A 26,458-nucleotide genomic window follows, 5' to 3' on the forward strand; every position below is an offset into this window, starting at 1 on the left:
CTCTTTTTTTACTTTTTTTTTCAGATCCACCTGGTCCTCCATCCAACCCTAGAATTACAGAAACCACAAAAACTACAGCAGCCTTTGCTTGGGGCCGTCCTCATTATGATGGTGGTCTTGAAGTAGAAGGTTACATTGTTGAGTATAAAAAGGAGGGTCATGATGACTGGGAGACAGAGACACAATATCCAGTTAAAGTTACTGAATATGTCATTGGTAAACTTCAAAAAGGAGGCAAATACCACTTCAGAGTTAGTGCTGTAAACTCTGAGGGAGTCGGTGAGCCTGCAGAGGTCGAGAAAGTGACTGAACTAGTTTACCAGGAAACGATACCAGACTTTGAGTTGGATGCAGAGCTCAGGAAAACTCTGGTTGTCAGATGCCGTGCTTCAATTCGTCTATTTGTTCCTATCAAGGGCCGTCCTGTTCCTGAAGTCACTTGGAGCAAAGAAAATACCAACCTGAAAGCACGTGCACACATTGATACAACAGAGTCCTACACTCTACTGGTTATTCCTGACTGCACTAGGTACGACGCAGGAAAATACCATCTCTCTTTGGAGAATGTTGCTGGTAAGAAGTCAGGCTTTGTCAACGTGAAAGTTCTGGACACACCTGGACCTCCAGTCAACCTTAAACCAAGAGAGATCACTAAAAACAGCATAACTCTCCAGTGGGAAATCCCTATTATTGATGGAGGGTCCAAGATTCATAACTACATCATTGAAAAGAGAGATGCTACAAAGAAGGCTTATACAGTGCTTAGCACCACATGGCAAAAGTGTTCTTTTAAATTTCAAGACCTTGAGGAGGGAGCTTACTACTACTTCCGTGTTTCTGCTGAAAATGACCTTGGTGTAGGTGAACCTGCTGAAACCCCTGAGCCCATAAGAGTATCTCAAGCCCCCTCTGCACCAGATAACTTGTATGTTACTGATTTGACCAATGACAGCGCAAGTCTTGCATGGACCAAGCCTCTTCATGATGGCGGTAGCTTGATTACAGGTTATGTCATTGAGGCTCAAAAGAAAGACACTGATCAATGGGTCCACATAACCACCATTAAGGCTCTAGATTATACTGTGACAGATCTGATTGAGGGTGCTGAATACATCTTCCGTATAATGGCTGTCAATGCATCAGGCAGGAGTGATCCTCGTGAGAGCCGGCCAGCTGTGATTAAAGAGCAAACGTCTGCTCCATCTTTTGACCTGAGAGGAGTCTACCAGAAAACTGTAATTGCCAAAGCAGGGGACCGTGTTAAGGTGGAGATTCCAGTGTTGGGAAAACCCAGGCCTGTTGTGTCATGGAAGAAAGGAGACATGGCTCTTAAGGAAACACAAAGAATCAACACTGAAACCACAGCAACATCAACAATCCTAAACATCAGTGAGATCAAAAGAACTGATGAAGGCCAGTATTCCATGACTGGAAAGAATATCCTGGGCACACTGACAGAAACCATCACAGTCCTGGTCCATGACATTCCAGGTCCTCCTACTGGTCCTGTCAAGCTGGAAGAGGTGTCTTGTGATTATGTTATTATGTCCTGGGAACCACCAGAGAATGATGGAGGTGTTCCTATAAACAATTATATTGTTGAGATGCGTGAGACTACAGGTACTTCATGGGTGGAGTTGGCAGCTACAGTTATTCGCACCACATTCAAGGCAGCACGACTTAATACTGGAACCCAGTATCAGTTCCGTATCAAGGCTCAGAACAGATATGGCGTTGGACCATGTGTTCTGTCTGAACCAGTGTTTGCTGCCTATCCATTTGATGTGCCAGGCCAGCCTGGCATTCCTGTAGTTACAGCTTTCAACAAAGATTCAATGACTCTTAGTTGGAATGAGCCATCTTCTGATGGAGGCAGTCCTATTCTTGGGTATCATGTGGACAGAAAAGAGAAAAACAGTATCCTGTGGCAGAGGATCAGCAAAGCTCTTGTTATTGGAAACATCTTTAAATCATCAGGCCTTGTTGATGGCATTGCATATGAACACCGTGTCATTGCTGAAAACATGGCTGGTCTCAGCAAACCTAGCAAACCCTGTGAGGCTACATATGCTTTGGACCCAGTTGACTCACCAGGTAGGCCTGTGGCATTGAATATCACCAGACATGAGGTGACATTGTCATGGACCAAACCAGAAGGTGACGGAGGATTTTCTATTACGGGATACACAGTGGAGAGGAAGGAGATGCCTAATGGACGCTGGCTTAAAGCAAATTTCAACAACATTCTAGAAACCATGTTCACAGTCAGTGGTCTGACTGAAGAGGCAACCTATGAGTTCCGTGTGCTTGCTCGAAACTCAGCTGGTGCTGTTAGTGCTCCATCACAGCCATCAGAAGCCATCACATGCAGAGATGACATTGAAGAACCCAGGCTTGATATTGATGCATCATATAGCAGTAATGTTGTAGTAATGGCAGGAGAACCATTCAAGTTGGAAGCCAGTGTAACCGGCAGGCCAATTCCTTCTCTAGTATGGACCAAGGAAGGAAAGGAGCTGGAGGACACAGCTAAAATAGAAATTAAGACATCTGACTTCCACACAACCTTAATCAGCAAAGATTCTCTAAGGAGAGACGGTGGTGCTTTTACCCTGACTGCAAGCAATCCTGGTGGATTTGCAAAGTTCACTTTTAATGTTAAAGTACTCGACAGACCTGGACCACCAGATTCCCTTTCAGTTACGGACGTTGCTGCAGAAAAATGTGTGCTTAACTGGCTGCATCCAACACATGATGGTGGTGCCAAAATTGAATACTTCATCATACAGAGGCGTGAGACCAGCAGGTTGGCATGGACAAATGTAGCCACAGACCTTCAAGCAAACAGGTTTAAGGTCACAAAGCTTCTTAAAGGAAATGAGTATATTTTCAGAGTAATGGCTGTCAATAAGTATGGCATAGGTGAACCCCTTGAATCAGAGCCTGTGACTTGTGTCAACCCATATGGTCCCAGTGACCCACCAACGCAGCCTGAGGTCACAACTATCACCAAAGACTCAATGGTTGTCTGCTGGGAGCGTCCTGAACATGATGGAGGCAGTAGAATTAATACATACATAATTGAAAGAAGGGATAAGACAGGTCTACGTTGGGTGAAATGTAACAAGAGGACTGTGACAGATTTGCGATTCAAGGTCTCTGGTCTCACACAAGGTCACGAGTATGAATTTAGAGTTTTTGCTGAAAATAATGCTGGTCTCAGTAAGCCCAGCTCTTCTAGTCCATTCTACAAGGCTGTTGACACAATCTTTCAGCCTGGACCTCCAGGAAACCCAAGAGTGCTTGACACCTCTAAATCATCCATTACTATCGCCTGGAATAAACCTGTTTATGATGGTGGTTCTGAAATCACTGGTTACATTGTGGAGACTTGCCTGCCTGAGGAGGATGAGTGGACAATTCATACTCCTAAGAAAGGATGGACAGCCACATCTTTTACCATTACTAGTCTGAAAGAAAACCAGGAGTATAAAATCAACATCTGTGCAACAAATTCTGAAGGGGTGGGAGAACCTGCTGCTGTACCTGGAACCCCTAAGGCCGAAGACAGATTAATTTCGCCTGAAATTGAACTTGGAGCTGAGCTCCGTAAAGTTGTTTCCATCAGAGCCTGTAGCACACTCAGACTTTTTGTCCCCATCAAGGGAAGGCCAGCACCAGAAGTAAAATGGTCAAGAGAGCATGGAGAATCCCTGGACAAGGCTAACATTGACATTACCCCATCATTCACAACTCTTCAGATAGACAATGTTGACAGGTTTGATGGAGGTAAATATTTGGTGACAGTAGAGAATGCCTCAGGAAGTAAAACAGCTTTTGTTAATGTTAGAGTACTAGATACTCCTGGACCACCTCAGAATCTCATTGTTAAGGAGGTCACAAGAGATTCAGTTTCCCTGGTTTGGGATGCACCTCTCATAGATGGGGGCTCCAGAGTCCGCAGCTACATTGTGGAGAAGCGCGAGTCAACCAGGAAAGCCTACTCAACCGTATGTGCCAGCTGCCATAAGTCTAGTTGGAAAGTGGGAGACCTGGAAGAAGGAAAATTGTACTTTTTTAGAATAGTTGCTGAAAACGAATTCGGTATTGGTCTCCCAGTTGAAACCATTGAACCAATTAAGGTATCAGAAAAGCCTCTGCCACCTGGCAAAGTATCTCTCCTTGAAGTTACCGGAAGAAGTGTCACACTAACTTGGGAAAAACCAGACCATGATGGAGGAAGCAGAATTACAGGCTATAATGTTGAGATGCAATGTAAAGGAAGTGAAAAATGGACACAAGTGATGGTGGTAAAGACAAACGAGGCCCAAGTAACTGGACTCACATATGGAGAGGAGTATACGTTCCGAATCTCTGCATTCAATGAAAAGGGTGTTAGTGACGCCCGGCCTCTCAATGTACCTGTGGTGGCTAAAGATTTAGTAATACCACCAGCTTTCAAACTGATTTTCAGCACATTCAGTGTACTGGCAGGAGATGATCTTAAGATTGATGTACCATATGTTGCCTGTCCTAAGGCTACTGCAACTTGGCTGAAGGATGATGTCATTCTCAAAGAAACAACAAGAGTTAATGCTGAGGCCACAGACAAAAACCTCCTTCTTATCATTAAGGAGGCTTGCAGAGACGATGTGGGCAAATATACTATAAAACTTAACAATACTGCTGGGGAGGCTACAACAGATATCAGTGTTGTTGTCTTGGACAAACCTGGTCCTCCAACTGGCCCGATCAAGCTGGATGATGTCACAGCAGACAGTGTTGTCTTGTCTTGGGATCCACCACAATATGATGGAGGTTGCTCAATCAACAATTACATTGTAGAGAAGAGAGATACCTCAACTACAAACTGGCAGATTGTGTCTGCTACTGTAGCTAGAACAACCATCAAAGCGGCTCGTCTGAAGACTGGTTCAGAGTATCAATTTCGAATTGCTGCAGAAAATAGATATGGCAAGTCATCTTTTCTAATTTCTGATAGCATTGTTGCGCAGTATCCATTTGAGGTGCCCAGTTCACCACGATCTGTTGTGGTAAAGTCAGCCACCAAAGAGACCATGACTGTTGTGTGGGAGAATCCCAGCAATGACGGTGGAAGCAAAATTCTGGGCTACCACTTAGAACTTAAAGAGAGAAACAGCATTCTCTGGGTGAAACAAAACAAGCAGATAATCCCAGAAACCAGATTTAAAGTGGTTGGACTTGAAGAGGGCATTGAATACGAGTTTAGAGTGTATGCTGAGAATATCGTTGGCCTCAGCAAACCTAGCAAGGTGAGTGAAATCCAAGTAGCCAGGGATCCTTGTGACAGACCCGGAAAACCAGAGGCTGTCATTGTAACAAGAAGCCAAGTGACACTGAGATGGACCAAGCCTGAATTTGATGGTGGCATCAAAATCACTGGTTATGTTGTTGAGAAAAAAGAGGCAAGTGGGCGTTGGATGAAGGCCAGTTTTGCCAACATTATTGAAACTGAATTTGTTGTCACAGGACTTACTGAGGATCAAACCTATGATTTCCGTGTCATTGCCAAAAATGCAGCCGGTGTCTTTAGCCAGCCATCTGATTCTTCTGGATCCATCACTGCCAAGGATGAGATTGATCCACCAAAAATTGACCTGGAAGCTAAATACTCCCAGGTTGTGGTTGTAAATGCCGGAGAGACATTTAAACTTGAGGCTGCTATTTATGGTAAGCCAGTGCCCACTGTACACTGGCTGAAAGAAGGTACTGAGATTACAGAAGCAGCTCGTTTAGAAATCCATAATACCGATTTTTCAGCTTGTCTAATTGTTAAGGAAGTTATTCGTGTTGATGGAGGACAGTACACATTGCTGGTAAAGAATGTTGGTGGAGAAAAAGTTATTAACATTAATGTCAAGGTATTGGACAGACCAGGTCCACCAGAGGGCCCTATCTCTATTTATGGTGTCACCAGTGAGAAATGTTCAATTTCCTGGAAACCTCCCTTGCAAGATGGAGGTAGTGATATCTCCCATTATATTGTTGAGAGAAGGGAAACCAGCAGGCTGGTATGGACTGTAGTTGAGCAAAAGGTTCAGACCCTAAATCTAAAAATCACCAAACTTCTTCCTGGTAATGAATACATCTTCAGAGTGATCCCTGTCAACAAATATGGTATTGGTGAGCCTTTGGAATCTGAGTCGATGATTGCCAAAAATCCATTTGTCGCACCAAGTCCACCAACTGACGTAGATGTTTCTTCAATTACTAAGGACTCTATGGTGGTAACCTGGGAGAGACCAAATAATGATGGTGGGAATTCCATTCAGGGGTATGTCATTGAGAAACGTGATAAGGATGGTGTGAGATGGACAAGGTGCAACAAGCGCAGTGTGACAGAGTTGCGTTTCAGAGTAACAGGACTCATAGAAAACCATAGCTATGAATTCAGAGTAGCTGCTGAGAATGCTGCTGGAATTGGTACACCTAGCACACCAACAGTGTACTACAAAGCATTGGATCCTGTTTTCAAACCAGGCCCACCCAACAACCCCAAGGTAGTAGACACCTCTAGGTCTACTGTATCTCTTACATGGGGTAAGCCCATATATGATGGTGGAAGTGAGATCAAGGCTTACATTGTTGAAGCAAATGATGTAGCAGCTGATGAGTGGTTTATGTGCACTCCACCCACTGGAATAACAGACACTAAATTCACAGTGAAAAAGCTTCTGGAAAAGCATGAGTACCAGTTTAGAGTTTGTGGAATCAACAAAATTGGTGTTGGTGAACATGCTGATGTGCCTGGTAAAATACTTCTTGAAGAGAAGCTTGAGGCTCCTGACCTTGAATTAGATGCTGATATGAGAAAAATGATCAACATCAGATCAGCTTGCACACTCAGGTTGTTTGTACCCGTGAAAGGGCGGCCAGCTCCCGAGCTGAAATGGGGAAAGGTTGAAGGTGAGATTAAAGAGACTGCCCAAATTGACAACACAGGAAGCTATGCTTCACTTACCATTGAGAATGTTGACCGATTTGACAGTGGCAAATACACACTGACTGCAGAGAATGCCAGTGGAGTTAAATCAGTGTTCATCAGTGTCAGAGTCCTGGATTCTCCTAGTCCACCAACTAACTTAACAGTTAAAGAGATTACTAAGAACTCTGTCACTCTTTCATGGGAACCTCCACTTCTGGATGGTGGTTCAAAGATTAAGCATTATATTGTTGAGAAGCGTGAAAGCACAAGAAAGGTTTATACTACCATTACAACATGTAACAAGATGTCATGGAAAGTTGAACCTCTTCCAGAGGGTGGAATCTTCTTCTTTAGGGTCTTGGCTGAGAATGAATATGGTGTGGGTCTCCAAGCTAAAACTATGGAGCCAATTAAAATATCTGAGAAGCCTCAGCCACCCGGTAAGGTTAGTGTTCTTGACGTCACTCACAGTACTGTTACTCTAAGGTGGGAGAAATCTGAACATGATGGTGGTAGTAGGATCAGTTATTATGAAATTGAAATGGCTCCTAAGGACAGTGAGGCATGGACTGTGTGTGCTAGTGTAAAAGGGCTTGAGACAGTAGTGAGCAACCTTCTCAAGGGAGAGGAATATCAGTTCAGAGTTGTTGCTGTAAATGAGAAAGGTAAAAGTGACCCAAGACAACTGGCTCAATCAGTTGTAGCCAAGGACCTAATCATTGAACCTTCTGTGAGACCCAAATCAAGTTCCTACAGTGTTCAGGTGGGAAATGACCTCAAGATAGAGGTTCCAGTTGCTGGTCATCCAAAACCAACCATAAGCTGGACTAAGGATGGAGTGGCACTTAAGCAGACCACCAGAGTGAATGTCAGTGACTCAGCACATCACACCACTCTAACCATAAAGGATGCCACCAGAGAGGATGGTGGTATGTACACTGTCACTATTGCTAATGCCTTGTGTTCCAAGGATGCCACTATTGAAGTTATCACCCTGGATAAACCAGGACCACCAACAGGTCCAATCAAAATTGATGATGTTAGTGCTGAAAGTGTCACTCTTAATTGGGAACCTCCCTCATACACAGGTGGCTGTCCAATCTCCAACTATGTAGTGGAAAAGAGAGACACAACTACAACCAATTGGGTTGTTGTGTCTGCCACTGTGGCTAGAACAACTTTAAAGGTTGCCAATCTCAAGACTGGTGGTGAATACCAGTTTAGAATCTTTGCTGAAAACAGATATGGAAAGAGTTACGCAATTGATTCAGTGCCTGTTGTAGCACAATATCCATTCCAAGAACCTGGACCATCAGGAACACCATTTGTTTCCTCATACACTAAAGACTACATGGTGGTCGAGTGGCATAAACCTCCATCTGATGGAGGCAGTGCCATTTTGGGTTATCATTTGGAGAGGAAAGAGAAAAATAGTATCCTGTGGACAAAGATCAACAAAATGCTCATTCAAGATTGTAAATTCAAGTCTACTCCTCTTGAGGAAGGCATTGAGTATGAGTATAGAGTATATGCTGAGAATATAGTTGGCATTGGAAAATGCAGCAAAGTCTCAGAAGTTTATGTAGCCCGTGACCCATGTGATCCTCCTGGCCGTCCAGAGGCTGTAATTGTAACCAGACACTCGGTGATGCTGAGATGGACACCCCCTCAATATGATGGTGGAAGCATTGTAACTGGCTATTTAATGGAGAAACGTGACCTTCCAGAGGGAAAATGGATGAAAGCTAGTTTCACAAACATTATTGAAAATGAATTTACAGTTACTGGCCTTACAGAAGACAGTAAATATGACTTCAGAGTGATTGCAAGGAATGCCGCTGGTGCTGTCAGCAAGCCCTCTGAGAGCACAGGATCCATAACAGCTAAGGATGAAGTTGAGCCACCCAAGTGTGAAACTGATCCTATATACAATCAGACAATTGTCCTTAATGCTGGAGAGACTTTCAGTCTGGAGGCTAGTGTAGAAGGAAAGCCCATCCCAACAGCCCAGTGGTTCAAAGGAAGTGTTGAAGTTGAAAACTCAGCAAGAGCTGAAATTAAAAACACTGATTTTAAAGCATTACTTGTAGTAAAGGACTCCATCAGAGTGGATGGCGGACAGTACACTTTGGTTCTGACAAATGTTGCAGGAACTAAGACGGTCCCGTTCACTGTGAAGGTTCTTGATAGACCAGGCCCATCCGAGGGACCCCTTACAGTCAGTAATGTTACTGAGGAGAAATGCTCACTGTCATGGCTGCCACCCAGGCATGACGGAGGAGCAAGCATTTCTCACTACATTATTCAAAAGAGAGAAACTAGCCGCTTGGCTTGGACTGTGGTCTCCAGTGATTGTGGAGCTACAATGTTCAAGGTTACCAAACTATTGAAAGGCAATGAGTACATCTTCAGAGTTTTGGCTGTCAACAAGTATGGAGTAGGGGAACCTCTGGAATCTGAGCCAGTTATCATGAGAAATCCATTTGTTCCTCCTGGTTCACCTCGTGAACTAGAAATCACTAACATTACTAGGGATTCAATGACTGTTTGCTGGAACCGCCCACAGTCTACAGGAGGAAGTGACATTGCTGGTTACATTATTGAAAAGAGAGACAGAGCTGGAGTGAGATGGACCAAGTGCAATAAACGTAGAGTGACTGATTTGCGTTTTAGAGTAACAGGTCTCACTGAGGACCATGATTATGAGTTCAGGGTATCTGCTGAAAATGCAGCTGGAGTGGGCCAGCCAAGCCCACCTACACCTTATCTCAAAGCCTGTGACCCTACTTTTGAACCAGGTATTCCCACTAATGCCCACGTAGTTGACACAACAAAAGATTCCATCAGCTTAGCTTGGCACAGGCCTATATATGATGGGGGTTGTGAAATTCAAGGATATGCTGTTGAAATAACCAAGGCAGAAGAAGAGGAATGGACTATTTGCACACCACCCACTGGAGTGAATCTTACCAAGTTTACCATCAAAAACCTGATAGAACATCAAGAATACAAGGTGCGTGTCTGTGCTATGAATAAAATTGGTGTTGGTGAGCCCACCAAAATTCTGGGAGTTGTAATCCCTGTAGATAAAATTGACCCCCCAGAGATGATTTTGGATTCAGAGCTCAGGAAGGGAATAGTTGTTCGTGCAGGAGGCTCAATGAGAATCTGTGTGCCTTTTAAGGGCCGTCCCACTCCTGACGTAAGCTGGGCTAAAGAGGATGGTGAACTGCCCAGTAAAGCACAGATTGAGACTGCTGAACATTTCACACAGCTCTCTATTGACATTTGTGATAAATATGATGCTGGAAAATACATCCTCAATGTAGCAAACAGTGCTGGTAGCAAATCAGCTTTTGTCTCTGTTAAAGTTCTGGACACTCCAGGGGCTCCATTAAATCTTAAAGTTAAAGACATAAAGAGGGAGAGTGTCACTTTGACTTGGGAACCCCCTGTAATTGATGGTGGCTCAAGAATAAAGAATTACTTGGTTGAGAAGCGTGAGTCAACCAGGAAGGTGTACTCTAATGTAGACAATAAATGTACAAAGACAAGTTACCGTATCACAGGTCTTACTGAGGGAACGATTTATTACTTTAGAGTCTTAGCAGAAAATGAATTTGGTGTTGGACAACCAGTTGAAACAAAAGAATCTGTTAAAACATCTGAGCCACCTTTATCTGTGGGTAAAGTTAATTTGACTGAAGTCACAAAAACCACAGCCTCACTCTCCTGGGAGAAACCAGTCCATGATGGAGGCAGCAGGATCATTGGATACTACATTGAGATGCAGCCTATGGGATCAGAAGAATGGGTTGTGGCTGCCACAACTAAGACCTGTGAGGGTACTGTTACTGGTCTAAGTGCAGGACATGAGTACCTTTTTAGAGTATCAGCCTTCAATGAAAAAGGAAAGAGTGACCCAAGGCCTCTGGCTGCAGCAGTTACTGCTAAAGATGTTACTGTTGAACCTGGATTCAAGATGAGATTCAATACCTACAGCTTACAACAAGGCGAGGATCTGAAAATTGAGATTCCAGTTCTTGGACGTCCTGTTCCAAAGGTTGAATGGAAAAAGGAAGGACAACTTCTTAAAGAGACAACTAGAATAAATGTATCAAGCACACCATCATCTACAAAGTTGGTAATCAAAGATGCCAGTAAAGAAGATGCTGGCAAGTACACTATTACAGCAACCAGCAGCATTGGAACAGCTACAGAGGAGATTACTGTTATCATTCTTGACAAACCTGGACCTCCTACAGGCCCTGTGAAGATTGATGAAGTGAGTTCTAATTTTGTTACTCTCTCCTGGGAACCACCAGAGTATACTGGAGGTTGTCAGATCAACAACTACATTGTAGAGAAGAGAGACACCACTACTACTGTGTGGCAAATTGTTTCTGCTACAATAGCCAGGACAACCATAAAAGTCAGCAATTTGAAGACTGGCACTGAATATCAATTTAGAGTCTCAGCTGAGAATAGATATGGAAAGAGTTCAGCTATTGTCTCTCCTGCTGTGGTTGCCAAGTATCCATTCAGTGAGCCTGCTGCCCCTGGAATACCAGTTATTACATCTGCAACCAAAGAGAACATGGTTGTTGAATGGAAACCCCCCACCAACAATGGGGGTAGTCCAATTCTAGGCTATCACCTGGAGAGAAAGGAGAAGAACAGCCTTTTATGGGCCAAACTAAACAAGCTTCTTATTCCAGATGCACGATTTAAAACCACAGAATTGGAAGAGGGTATAGAGTATGAATTTAGAGTTTATGCTGAGAACATTGCTGGCCTCAGCCCAGCTAGCAAGGTCTCAGAGAGCACAGTAGCCAGGGATCCATGTGACCCACCAGGCACTCCTGAGGCTATTGAAATCACCAGAAACCATATCACACTTCAATGGACCAGACCCCAGTACGATGGAGGCAGTGCAATCACTGGGTATTTGATTGAGAGGAGGAAGCACCCAGATAAACGCTGGATGAAAGCAAGCTTCACCAACATCATTGATACCCAATACACTCTCACTGGGCTCACTGAGGATCGTGTTTATGAGTTTAGAATCATTGCTAGGAATGCTGCTGGTATTTCTAGTTGCCCATCTGAAAGCACAGGAGAAATAACAGCTAAAGATGAAATTGAGGCTCCAGATGCCACCATGGATTCTAAGTTCAAAGATCTCACAGTTGTTCATGCTGATGAGACATTTATCATTGATGCTGATTACACTGGTAAGCCTCTGCCTGAGGTCACATGGTTAAAGGATGGAAAGGAAATTGACAAAGCTACAGCAAGAATGGAAATCAAGACCACACTTACCCGCACCATCCTGACAGTTAAAGACTGTATACGAGTTGATGGTGGCCACTTTGTTCTCAAGCTTGTTAATGTGGGTGGAGTCAAAATGATCCCAGTTAATGTAAAGGTTTTGGACAGACCTGGTCCTCCAGATGGACCATTAGAAGTGAAAGGAGTGACAGCAGAAAAATGTTATCTGCACTGGAGCCATCCTTCACATGATGGTGGAGCTAGCATCTCTCACTATATCATTGAAAAGAGGGAAACCAGTCGTTTGTCATGGACCATGGTTGAGCCAAATATCCAGGCAATCAGCTACAAAATTACAAAGCTGCTTCCTGGAAATGAATACATCTTTAGAGTTACTGCTGTGAATAAATATGGAGTTGGTGAACCTTTAGAATCTGAGCCTGTTGTTGCCCGTAATCCATTCACCACTCCCAGTGCACCATCCACTCCTGAAGAAAGTGCTATTACTAGGGATTCCATTGTGCTTACTTGGGAGAGGCCAGAGAATAATGGAGGAGCTGAGATTGAAGGATATGTACTTGAAAAACGTGATAAGGATGGCGTCAGGTGGACCAAGTGCAACAAGAAGAGACTGACTGACTTGAGATTTAGGTGTGGTGGTCTCACAGAGGGCCATTCCTATGAATTCCGGGTCTCAGCTGAAAATGCCGCAGGTGTTGGAAAGCCTAGCACACCGACACAGTACATCAAAGCATGTGATGCCACTTATCCACCAGGACCTCCAAATAACCCCAAAGTCACTGACCATTCCAGCACGACAGTCTCCCTTTCCTGGTCAAGACCTATCTATGATGGTGGAGCACATATTACTGGATATGTTGTTGAAATGAAGGAGGCATTAGATGATGAATGGATTGTTTGCACACCTCATACTGGTGTCCAAGACACTCACTATACTGTAAAGAAGTTAAAGGAGAATGCAGAATACAATTTCCGCATATGTGCCATGAACTGTGAGGGAGTAGGGGATCATGTGGACCTCCCAGGGTCTGTGATTGCGGCAGAGAAGTTGCAGGCTCCTGAAATTGAACTAGATGCTGACCTGAGAAAGATGGTCAATGTTCGTGCCACTGCAACACTACGTCTTTTTGTGACTATCAGAGGAAAACCTGAGCCTGAAGTCAAGTGGTCAAAGGCTGATGGCACTCTAAATGAGCGTGCTCAGATTGAAGTCACAAGCTCATACACAATGCTTGTGATTGAAAATGTTGACAGATTTGACACCGGCAAATATGTACTAACCCTTGAGAACCTTAGTGGCTCTAAATCAGCTTTTATCAATGTTAGAGTTTTGGATTCACCCAGTGCTCCAACAAACCTACAAGTTAAGGATGTAAAGAGACATTCTGTCTCTCTTTCCTGGGAGCCTCCTCTGATTGATGGTGGAGCAAAGATATCACACTATATTGTGGAGAAGAGAGAGCAGAAGCGAATGGCTTTCACCAGTGTTAGCACCAATTGTGTAAGGAACTCATACATTATTTCTGACCTGCAAGAGGGAGTTAGATACTTTTTCCGTGTGTTGGCTGTAAATGAGCTAGGAGTTGGTCTGTCAGCTACAACAGATCAAGTCAAAGTTTCAGAGGCACCTTTGCCCCCTGGTAAAATAACTGTGGTTGATGTGACTCGTCACACTGTCACCCTTTCATGGGAAAAACCAGATCATGATGGTGGCAGCAAAATTACAAGCTACATAGTGGAGATGCAGCCTAAGGGAGATGAAAAATGGACAGTGTGCAGTGACGCTAAGGCACTAGAAGCTACTATTGAAGGACTTATTACTGGTGAGGAATACTCCTTCAGAGTAACTGCTGTGAATGATAAGGGTAGGAGTGATACCAAACCTCTGGCTATGCCTGTGTTAGTAAAAGACATCACAATGGAACCTACCATCAACTTGCTTTTCCATACATACACTGTAAAAGCAGGAGATGATTTGAAAATTGATGTTCCTTTCAAAGGCAGACCTCAACCTGAGGTATCCTGGAAGAAGGATGGCAGTGCACTAAAGCAAACTACTAGGGTAAATGTTCTGAATTCAAAGACCTCATCAAAGATCACAATCAAAGATGCCACCAAAGATGATGTTGGAAAATATGAGATCACTTTGACTAATTCAATTGGCACAAAGACAGCTGAAATTTCAGTAATAATTCTGGATAAACCAGGTTCACCCAGCAACATTAGGGCGGACGAGGTGAGTGCCGACTTTATCTCTCTGTCCTGGGATGCTCCAACCTATGATGGTGGATGCCAGATTAACAACTATGTTGTGGAGAAGAGAGACACTACCTCTACCACATGGCAAATTGTCTCAGCTACAGTAGCCAGGACATCCATAAAGGTTTCCCGTCTCACTCAGGGCACAGAGTACCAATTCCGCATTGCAGCTGAGAACCGTTATGGCAAGAGTCCAGCAATTGATTCTGCTCCTGTTGTTGCACAATATCCATTTGAGCCTCCTGGCCCTCCAACCAATCTTCATGTTGCCCATGCCACCAAGACAGGCATGCTTGTAGTCTGGGGCAGACCTGCCAATGATGGTGGAAGCCCTGTCATTGGTTATCATGTTGAATCCAAAGACCAAAGCAGCATTTTGTGGACCAAAGTCAGTAGAGGTCTGCTGACTGAAAACCAATTTAAGATGACAGGCATCGAAGAAGGCCTGTCATACCAGTTTAGAGTCTATGCTGAGAATATTGCTGGCATTGGTCCATGCACTAAATCTTGTGAACCAGTTGCAGCCAGGGACCCATGTGAATCTCCACATAACCTTAAAGTCACAAATATCACCAGAAACTCCGTTTCTCTCTTCTGGGATCCACCTGAATATGATGGTGGAGTGAAAATTGTTGGATACATAGTGGAGTGCAAAGAGCTCCCTAATGGTCGCTGGCTAAAGTGTAACTTCACCAATCTACAGGAGACTTACTTTGATGTCACAGGTCTTACAGAAGATGCACAATATGACTTCCATGTTATTGCAAAGAATTCTGCAGAGATGTTGAGTGCCCCTTCAGAATGCACTGGTCCTGTCACCATCAAAGATGATGTAGACCCTCCAACCATCATCTTAGAGGATAAATTCAGGCAATTAGTTGTCATTAAGGCTGGAGAGATAATTAGAATTGATGCTGAAATTACAGGTCGTCCAATCCCTGTGGTTTCATGGTCTAAAGATGGAAAAGATATTGAGGCCAAGGCCAGGTGTGAAATCACTTCCACAAACTTTACCACTACTCTGATTGTCAGAGATGCTATCAGGAGGGATTCTGGACAGTATGTCTTGACTTTGCACAATGTAGCTGGAACCAGGTCTGTAGCTATCAACTGTAAGGTTCTGGACAGGCCTGGACCAGCTTCAGGACCTTTAGCAGTGTCTGGTCTTACTGCAGAGAAGTGCACTATAACATGGGGTCCACCTCAAGAGAATGGTGGAGCTGAAATCATGCACTATATAGTGGAGAAACGTGAGACAAGCCGCCTTGCTTGGACTCTTGTTTATGGTGACATGAAGGCAACTACCTGCAAAGTTACTAAGCTGCTCAAAGGAAATGAGTACATCTTCAGGGTCAGAGGCGTTAACAAATATGGAGATGGTGAGGCTCTGGAGAGTGAGGCAGCAAAAGCGTTGGATCCGTTCACTGTAGCTGCAGCCCCCACTAATGTTCAGGTCACCTCAGTCACTAGTGAGGCCATGACAATCTGTTGGGAAAGACCAGTTTCTGATGGTGGCAGCAGTATCAATGGCTATGTAATTGAAAAGCGAGAGAAGACTGGCCTCCGCTGGTGCCGTGTCAATAAGAAGCCTGTCTATGACCTCAGAGTCAAAGCTTCCAATCTTCGTGAGGGAAGTGAATATGAGTACAGAGTGTTTGCAGAGAATGCTGCTGGACTTAGTGCACCTAGCACCCCTTGCCCACTCACCAAGGCTGAAGACCCACAGTTCCTCCCCTCACCTCCTGCTAAGCCCAGGATCATTGACTCAACAAAGACCACAGTAACACTAGCATGGAATAAACCACTGTTTGATGGTGGAGCATCTGTAACTGGTTACAGAGTAGAATACAGAAAGTCATTAGATGATGAATGGTTCGTTGGAGTCCAGAACACCAAGAATACAGAGTTTACAGTGGTGGGACTGACTCCTGGAGCTGAATATGTATTTGTTGTCAGATCCATTAATAAAATTGGAACAAGTGAGCCTAGTCCTGAATCAGACAAACAGACTGCTAAAGAAAAAGAAGAAGAGCCAGTCTTTGAAATAAGCAATGAAATGAGGAAGACTCTTATTGTGAAAGACGGCAGCTCATTTACAATGACAGTACCCTTCAGAGGCAAGCCTATTCCCACTGTTAGTTGGACAAAGCCTGATATTGATCTTAGAGTACGTGCTGTCATTGACACCACAGACACCTTCACCTCAATCACCTTAGAGAAAGCAACACGCAATGACTCTGGAAAATACACTGTCACTTTGTCCAGCATTGCTGGAACCTCCTCACTGACACTCAATGTTAGAGTTCTTGACTCACCTGGACCTCCTGCATATGTGGAAGTCAAGGAAGTGACTAAGGCATCTGCTACTGTAACTTGGGACACTCCAGAGAATGAAGGAGGAGGACCAGTAAAGAATTATCTTGTTGATTTCCGAGAGGCAAGCAAAAAGGGTTGGACTAGGTTGACTGATACATGCCACAGACTGACTTATAAGGTGTCAAACCTAAAGGAAGGAGAAGTTTACTATTTCAGAGTGACAGGCGAGAATGACTATGGTGTTGGTGTTCCAGCTGAGACCAAAGAGGGAACCAAGATCACAGGTATAAACATTCATGTTATGTTATCTGTAGTTTACACAAAATAAATTTACACACAAGAAAATATAAGAGCTTTTTCAGTGAAACAAATTATGTGATCTTTTTTCCAGAAAAACCAAGCCCACCACCAAAGCTTGGAGTAACTGATGTCACCAGGGAGAGTGTGTCATTGGCATGGGCTAAACCTGAACATGATGGAGGCAGCAGAATTACTGGATATCTGGTTGAAGCACTGGAGAAGGGTCAGGAGAAGTGGGTTAAATGTGGTGTCACCAAGTTTATCCACTTTACTGTGTCTGGCCTAAGGGAGAAAGCTGAATACTACTTCAGGGTCAAAGCTGAGAACCTTGCTGGATATAGTGATGTTAAGGAAATGTTCACCCCTGTTATGGTCAAAGACCAGCTGGGTAAGTTACAAAATATATACATATTCAAATTCACTATTGTAATCCAGAAGAAAATATTTCGGGTTTAACTTGTTTTCTATACTTGTACTTGTTCTGATACAATCTAGTCAAAAATCAAAAGACATTGTAAAACCTGTGATCTTCATGTTTCCCCAGAATCTCCCGAAATCAACATGAAGGACTTCCCCCACAACACTGTGTACATTAGAGCTGGTTCAACTCTGAAGTGTGAGATTCCTCTGACTGGCAGACCCCTGCCCAAAGTCACTCTTTCCAAGGATAATGTAGTACTTAAGTCAACAATGAGGTTCAATTCTGAAGTCACTCCTGACAGCATCAAAATCATCTTGCGTGAAAGCATTGCTGGAGACTCGGGACGCTATGATATAACTGCCTCCAACTCCAGTGGAACCACCAAGTCCTTTGTCAATATTGTGGTTCTGGATCGCCCAAGTGTTCCACTTGGACCTGTAGAGCTGTTTGATGTCACAGAAGAGAGTGCAAGTCTCAGGTGGCTCCCACCAGCATATGATGGTGGCAGCCCCATCACTAACTATATCATCCAGAAGAGAGAAACAACTACAGCAAACTGGATTGACGTCTCATCTGCTGTGGCTCGTTGCACCATAAAGGTTATGAAACTTACCACTGGGCTGGAGTATCAGTTCAGAATCAGGGCTGAGAACAAATATGGAATTAGTGAACATATCGACTCTCCAGCAGTCACAGTCAGCCTTCCATACAGTAAGGGGTTTATTTAGCTTTCATTCCAAATGTAACATTTAATACTCAAGTTTAATAATGAGCATGCACAAACCTTGTAACTTTGATTTTTATCTACCAGCTATTCCAGATGCTCCATCAACTCCAGAGGTCACTGCTGTAACCAGGGAGAGCATCGCATTAGCCTGGAAGGAGCCCAAGTCAGATGGAGGCAGCCATGTGTTTGGCTACCATCTCCAGATGAAAGATAGGAACAGCATCATGTGGCAGCTAGTTAACAAAACGGTGATCCGATCTACACACTATAAGGTCACCACCGTTAATGCTGGACTTATTTATGAATTTAAGGTGGCAGCGGAGAATGCTGCTGGCCTCAGTGTTTTCAGTAAGGCTTCAGATGCTGTGTTGGCTATAGATGCCTGTGGTGAGTACCAAGTGAAACATTTTTAAAGATAAACATGATCAAATTATGGTGAAAAAGTCTGTTAATTAATCTTTTCTGGTCATATCTGCAGAGCCACCCATCAACCTAAGAATCAGTGACATCACCAAAAACTCTATCAGCCTTGCCTGGGAGAAACCCAACTATGATGGTGGATCCCCTATTACTGGTTACATTGTTGAGAAGAGGAAAGGTGTTAGTCCTAAGTGGTCCAAAGCTAACCTCACCAATATCACGGACACACATTTCACTGTGGCTGGACTTACCCAGAATGAAACATATGAATTCAGGGTCATGGCCAAGAATGCAGTTGGTTCAGTAAGCAACCCATCTATGACAGTTGGACCAGCCACTTGTGTGGACACCTATGGTAGGAATTATTTTTGATCCTGAATTTACTTATAGTTGTTTCAGTTAAATACAATATAAGCTATTGGCCATTTTTACTGTATTTTTGTATTTTTTCCCCTAGAAAGTTTATGATTATCTGTACAAATTGCCACTGTGCTCTTGTTATGCATGATACCTAGCTACATCAGAAATTCAACAAAAACATCTTTGTTTTTATCAGGTGCCCCAGAAATTGAAATTCCCCAGGAGTACCTTAATGAGGTCAAATACAGCGCAGGCTCAGACGTGGAACTTAAATTCAATATCACAGCCAAACCTACCCCCACAATTGAGTGGTTTAAGGATGGACGAGAGCTCAAACCTACTGCTCAGCTCACTTTCAAACACACGTTTGAGTCCACTGGTATATTCCTGAGGGACACTACTCGTCTGAACTCGGGGACGTATGAGGTCAAAGTGAAGAACTCCCTGGGATCTTCATGTGCTATTGTCAGGCTGCTCATTCAAGGTATTCACATGATAATGTTATTGCAACATATTTGCATTGAAAGACATAATGTATACCTAATTTTTTTGTATATATTTGTTCCTTTATCAGACAAGCCAGGACCTCCTGCTGGCGAAATTCAGTTTAAGAAAGTGATGGCTGACAACATTACCATCATGTGGTCTCCACCTGCCGATGAGGGCGGTGCCATGGTAACTCATTACATCGTAGAGAAGAGAGAGACCAGCAGAGTCATGTGGTCTATTGTGTCTGAGAAACTTGTAGACTGCATCGTGAATGTGCCCAGACTCATCCAGGGTAATGAGTACATCTTCAGAGTCCGTGGAGTCAACAAATATGGCATTGGAGACCCCCTGGAGTCTCAGCCCATTATTGCAAAGAACCCGTTTGGTAACAGAACACAGCACATTTTACTCATTTAAAACAATACAATAGTCTAAACAGACTTATGTGAGCTGTGCTTTTTCATTTTATACAGTTCCTCCCAGTGAACCATCTAAGCCTAAGGTTACTATGATCACCAAGTCCACAATGACTGTGATCTGGGAAAGACCTGCACTGGATGGAGGCAGTGATATTGATGGTTATTACCTCGAGAAAAGAGAGAAGAAGAGTCTTCAGTGGTTCAAGGTTGGTACTAATCTAATTAGTAGATTAATATTTACTAATTTCATGCTTTAAGAAGATAAACTATTAATTACAATGGATATTTTTATTATTATACATAACACTATCCACTGTTTTTTCCAGGTGGTGAAAGGAACAATCAGAGACACCAGACAGAAAGTCAGCAACTTAACTGAAAACAATGAGTACCAGTTCAGAGTTTGTGCTGTAAACAAGGCTGGAGCAGGAAACTACTCTGAAGCCTCTGATCTTTACAGGGCCTATGACCCCATTGGTATGTCAGAAGATTTCATGTTGTTTCTGAATGTTGACCTTTATAACCTAAAGTGGGTTTATATGCAGCTACTAAAAATATTCACCTTATTTGGCCTCCCTAGATCTGCCTGGTGAACCCACAAAGCTCCGTGTGGTCGACTCCACAAAGACTTCCATCACTCTTGGCTGGGAGAAGCCTGTCTATGATGGTGGCAGTGAAATCACACACTATTTGCTGGAACAGATGAATGCAGGAGAGAAAGAATGGGTTATCACCAACCCACAGGTTAAGGGTTGCGAGTATGTGGTGTCCCACTTGAAACCTGCCACTTACTACTTTTTCAGAGTATCTGCTGTGAACAGCAAGGGCAAAGGAGAGGACATCAAGATGTACCAGCCTGTGCAAGCCAAAGACATATTAGGTTTGGATTTTATTTATAATTGAGAAAAAAATATTGAAAATGATTTTGGCTTTAAAAACATCATGAAATGTGGACATCTTTTTTTCCTGATGATTTATAATTTCTTTTATTTATTAGTACTATTATTTTTTTTGTTTGTTTAACAGAGGAGGCTGATTTGGACTTAGATGTTCCTATGACAACTCAATACACAGCTAAAGCCGGCCGCGATGTTGAAGTGTTTATCCCATTGAAGGGACGACCAGCTCCCAATGTCACCTGGCGACGTGGTGATCGTAACATGGCTGGTGATAACCGCTTCACCATCAAGAGCACTGAGAGATCCACCACACTCCTTATTCCAAAGGTCACTCGTGATGACTGTGGAAAGTACATGCTGGAAATAGAGAATGGTGTAGGTGAACCCAAGATAATCACCGTTTCCCTCAGGGTTCTAGATAGTCCATCATCCTGCCAGAAGCTAATAATCAAGAACGTGACAAGAGGGAAGCTGACCCTAAGCTGGGAGGCTCCTCTTGTTGATGGTGGCTCGCCTGTCACAAATTACATTGTTGAGAAGAAAGCCTCAACCATGAAGGCCTACCAGGTGATCAGTGCAGAATGTCCCAACACATCTTACAAGGTGACCGACCTGGAAGAGGATATTGCTTACTTCTTTCGTGTGTCAGCTGAAAATGAGTTTGGTGTGGGTGACTTCTGTGAGTCCACTGAAGCTGTCAGAGCAACAGAGACTCCTGGAGCTGTTAAAAACCTGGTGATGTTGGACTCTACAAAGACCTCTGTTACACTGCAGTGGACCCGACCGGACCATGATGGAGGCAGCCACATCACAGAGTACATTGTTGAAAAGAGAAGCCAGGATGAAGTCAACTGGAGTTTAGGTTCAACATGCAAACGTTGTACATGTGAGGTGACTGGACTCAGGGAAAATGCCATCATGGATTTCAAAGTGTTTGCCAAAAACGAGAAAGGAAGAAGTGATTTCTCTCTGATTGGTTCAATCCCAGTGATAGATTTTATTATTCCTCCAGAAGCCAGTCTCAGTGATTATCCAAATGGAGAGCTGGCTGTTCGTATTGGGCAAAACATCCACATTGAGCTACCATTTAAGGGAAAACCAAGACCTGCAATCAGCTGGCTAAAGGATAACCTTCCACTAAAGGAGAGCGAGAAGATTCGATTTAGGACCACTGACAACAAGACTGCAGTCACAGTTAGAGGAGCCAAGAAGGAGAATGCTGGCCAGTACACTTTAGTTCTGGACAACAGAGTGGTCAAAAACTACTTTGACATCAATGTGATCACTCTTGGACCACCTACGGCTCCTGTTGGTCCTATTCGCTTTGATGAGATAAAGGCTCAAAGTATCATCATTTCCTGGGATGTGCCAAAGGAGGATGGCGGTGGTGAGATTACATGCTACAGCGTGGAGAAACGTGAAACCTCCCAGGCCAACTGGAAAATGGTCTGCTCAAGTGTTGTAAGAACCAGCTTCAAGATCCCTAACCTAGTCAAGGGAGCTCAATACCAATTCAGAGTCCGTGCCGAGAACAAGTATGGAGTCAGCGAACCACTCTGCTCCTCACATGTTATTGCTCAGCACCAGTATAAACCTCCAGGTCCACCAGGAAAGCCAGTTGCCTTCAACGTCACCAGTGATGGTATGACCATTAAGTGGGATGCTCCAGGCTTTGATGGAGGTTCTCCTATTGTGGGTTATCATGTTGAGAAGAAGGACAGGAACAGCCTCTTATGGCAGAAGGTCAATTCCACAATCATTTCCAACAAAGAGTACAGGATCATTGGTCTCATGGAAGGTCTGGAGTACTCTTTCAGAGTTTATGCTGAAAACAATGCTGGACTAAGCCCTGTCAGCGAGCAGAGCAAACATGCTCTTGCCATATCCCCTGTTGGTAAGTTTAATGTAATTGCATTTAAAAACTGTGAATGTGACAATTTAACTGGAAAAATGTTTTTTAGAAGGATTAACAATATCCATTAAATTAAACCCAAATATTACACATTAACGAGGTTGTTCTCACTTTCCCCAGACCCACCTGGCACTCCTGTCTGCATTGATACAACAAGGGATTCAGTCACCCTGCAATGGGAAGTTCCAAAGAGAGATGGTGGAAGCAAAATTGTGGCTTACAATGTAGAAAGGCGCCAAGGCAGAGGAAAATGGCTACGATGCAACTTTATTGATATAAGTGATACCCAGTTCACTGTGACTGGTCTGTCCCCTGGAGACAGATTTGAGTTCAGAGTGATTGCAAGAAATGCTATCGGTACAGTCAGCCCCCCATCTAACTCTTCTGGATATATCATGACCAAGGATGAGAGCAGTATGTGTTTTTTCTTAAGAAATTGATCATTTAATTACTTGTTTATCACAAATAAGCTGACATTAATTTTGGTTTTAATGTTTTTGTCATCAGTTACTCCTGAAATCGAGTGGTCCCCTGACCAGGTGCTCACTCTGAAGGCTGGAGAAAATGTTAAGCTCAATTGTACCATCACTGGGCGCCCAGTTCCTCAGGTTTTGTGGTACAAGGATGGCAAAGAAATTGATAAGCGAACAATGATTGACATTGAGATTACCACTGGCATTGGCACCAGCAGTCTGTTTATCCGTGATGCAGACAGGAACCACCGTGGAATTTATACTGTGGAAGCAAAAAATAGCTCTGGCTCTAGGAAAGCAGATGTTAATGTCAGAGTGCAAGGTTGGTAAACCAATACATTTTTGTTTCACTACCATATCTCTAAAAGTGGCCAATGAGTTAATTAAAAATAAATTACATAATTTTTCACACTAAGGCCTCTGAACCCCTGTGTCCACACAGATACTCCTGGACCTGTTGAGGGTCCCATCCGCTTTACCGGCATAACTGCTGAAAAGTGCACTGTATGGTGGAACCCACCAGAAAATGATGGCTGTGCTGCGATCACCCATTATGTAGTGGAAAAACGGGAAACATCCAGAATTTCCTGGGCTTTGGTTACATCCAAATGTGAAGCTTGCTCATATAATGTCACCAACCTCATCAAGGGAAATGAGTACCAGTTCAGAATCTCTGCAGTCAACAAATTTGGGGTCGGCAAACCACTGGATTCTGATGCAGTTATTGCACGCATGCAATACAGTAAGTAAACCTTGAAAGATTATTTCTACTTCCAGAACTAAAACCCCAAATTTCCCACCTGATCCAAAGAAGCATTTTTTCAACTTACAGTTTTGCTGTGCTTTCCCCTTAGCTGTGCCAGATGCTCCTGGTACGCCAGATGCAACTCACATAACTGGAGATAGCATCACTATGTGCTGGACCAGGCCGAGATCAGATGGAGGTAATGAGATCAAGCATTACATTCTGGAAAGGAGAGAGAAGAAGAGCCTTCGTTGGGTAAGGGTGTCTTCCAAGAGACCCATAACAGAACTAAGGCACCGTATCACCCACCTGACCGAGGGCAATGAGTACGAGTTCCGCGTCATGGCTGAAAATGGAGCTGGTATTGGACCAGCCAGCAGTACCTCCAGGCTCTTCAAATGCAGAGAGCCAACAAGTGCTCCTAGTGCCCCAAGTGTAATCAAGGTAGGACTGTTTGAGAACTGTATCATCATCCAAACCTTCTACTTGTAATGGTATACAGTTTCAGTTTAATGCTGATCTTTAACAAAAATTACAAAGCTATTCTGTGAAGGATAGCTTTGTAATAAAGCAGTTTGAGTGAATTAATTTTACTTTAAGGAAACTGATTTGTAAAATAAAAGTTACCCAAGCAAAAATGAGCAAACGAATAAAAAAATTTCTTTCTTTAACAGGTCATTGACTCCACTAAGTCCACTGTCACCCTGGAATGGACAAAACCAGTATTTGATGGTGGCTTGGAAATTATTGGCTATAACATTGACATGTGTAAGGCCAGTCTAGAGGAGTGGCACAGAGTCAATAGTCAGATTTGTATCCACAATAGATACACTGCAAAGGGCCTGGTAGCTGGAGAGCTTTACAAGTTCAGAGTCAGTGCTGTGAATGGGTCAGGAGAGGGTGAAGCTTCAGTTATGCCACACCCTGTTCAGGCTCTAGATAGACTTACATCTCCAGAATTTGACATTGATGCAAACTTCAAACAAACTCACACTGTCAAGAACGGAGGAATAGTCACTCTCAGCGTCGCTTTCAGAGGAAAGCCTACTCCACTGGCCACCTGGTCTAGAGTAGATGGTGAAGTTCCTGTCATGGCGGACATCAACACCACAGACAGCTCATCCACTCTGACTATAGAAGGCTGCACAAGATATGAGGCAGGAAAATATACCCTGTCCCTGGAAAACAACAGTGGACGAAAGTCTATCACATTCACTATCAAAGTTTTAGACACTCCAGGACCTCCAGGAGCAATCTCCTTCAAAGATGTTACACGTGGTGCTTTGACAATGATGTGGGATGCTCCATCCAATGATGGTGGAGCCCGCATCCATCACTACATAGTAGATAAACGTGAGGCAAGCCGCCTTGCTTGGCAGGAGGTCAGCAGCAAGAGCTCACGCCAAATGATAAGGATAACTGGTCTAGACATTGGTGTGCCATACTTATTCAGAGTGACTGCTGTTAACCAGTATGGTCAAGGTGAACCAAAGGAAATGACTGAGCCTGTCGTTGCCACAGAAGAGCCTGCACCACCCAAAAGATTAGATGTTGTCGATACCACTAGTTCCACAGCCTCCCTAGTGTGGCTTAAACCTGACCATGATGGAGGCAGCCGCATCCGAGGGTACATTGTTGAATTCAGAGCCAAGGGTAGTGACCGTTGGATTGTTTATGGAGAGACTAAATTGCCGAAGATGCTGGTAGAAGGTTTGATTGAAAACATTGAGTATGACTTTAGGGTCAAGGCCAAAAATGATGCTGGAATCAGTGAGCCTCAAGGCACTTTCACCTCTGTGATCATAAAGGAGCCTCTCATTGAGCCAACTGCTGATCTCAGCAGTATCACTAACCAGCTCATCACCTGTAAGCTTTCCAATACTATCACAATTGATATCCCAATAAGCGGCAGACCTGCGCCCAAGGTCACATGGAAACTGGAGGAAATGAAGCTGAAGGAGACTGACAGAGTCTTAATCAGGACCACAAATGAGAGAACCACACTAATAGTGAGAGACAGCAAGAGAAGTGACAGCGGCAAGTATTACCTGATCCTGGAGAATGCTGCTGGTGTGATGACTTTCACAGTGACTGTGGTCGTCGTCGGCAGACCTAGCCCACCAACTGGCCCTGTGAAGATTTCTGGAATCTCATCAGAGTCTTGCACACTGTCATGGTCAGAGCCAGCTGATGATGGCGGCACTGAAGTAACCAACTACATTGTTGAGAAACGCGAGTCTGGCCATGCTTCATGGCAGGTAGTAAACTCCAGTGTGCAGAGAACGACAATCAAAGTGACTCATCTTACCAAATACATGGAATACACATTCAGAGTGTGTGCCGAGAACAAGTTTGGAGTCAGCAAGTCCATTGAGTCTGCAGCTGTCGTGATCGAGCATCCATTCAGTAAGTTCTGCTTGAGTAAGACAATATTACACATCCTGGCACTTTTTAGCTCT

The 26,458-nt window shown here is 43.7% G+C and overlaps 1 protein-coding gene across 1 annotated transcript in view; it reads left to right on the top strand.

Annotated features, from left to right (window-relative positions):
• The window catches only part of ttn.2 (titin, tandem duplicate 2), a 219,604-nt gene that overhangs the window by 173,263 nt on the left and 19,883 nt on the right, over nt 1-26,458 (top strand). Inside the window, exons 211-226 of the mRNA XM_028024223.1 lie at nt 25-17,118; nt 17,226-17,522; nt 17,679-18,266; nt 18,367-18,669; nt 18,761-19,057; nt 19,259-19,546; nt 19,637-19,936; nt 20,025-20,176; nt 20,297-20,447; nt 20,551-20,850; nt 20,997-22,763; nt 22,902-23,195; nt 23,289-23,576; nt 23,697-23,996; nt 24,109-24,443; nt 24,674-26,405. Coding sequence (XP_027880024.1) covers nt 25-17,118; nt 17,226-17,522; nt 17,679-18,266; nt 18,367-18,669; nt 18,761-19,057; nt 19,259-19,546; nt 19,637-19,936; nt 20,025-20,176; nt 20,297-20,447; nt 20,551-20,850; nt 20,997-22,763; nt 22,902-23,195; nt 23,289-23,576; nt 23,697-23,996; nt 24,109-24,443; nt 24,674-26,405 — 24,486 coding nt within the window. The remainder of the gene's footprint in view (nt 1-24; nt 17,119-17,225; nt 17,523-17,678; nt 18,267-18,366; nt 18,670-18,760; nt 19,058-19,258; nt 19,547-19,636; nt 19,937-20,024; nt 20,177-20,296; nt 20,448-20,550; nt 20,851-20,996; nt 22,764-22,901; nt 23,196-23,288; nt 23,577-23,696; nt 23,997-24,108; nt 24,444-24,673; nt 26,406-26,458) is intronic.

The sequence above is a fragment of the Xiphophorus couchianus genome, chromosome 7 (genome assembly GCF_001444195.1).
Source record: "Xiphophorus couchianus chromosome 7, X_couchianus-1.0, whole genome shotgun sequence".
Classification (NCBI taxonomy): Eukaryota; Metazoa; Chordata; class Actinopteri; order Cyprinodontiformes; family Poeciliidae; genus Xiphophorus; species Xiphophorus couchianus.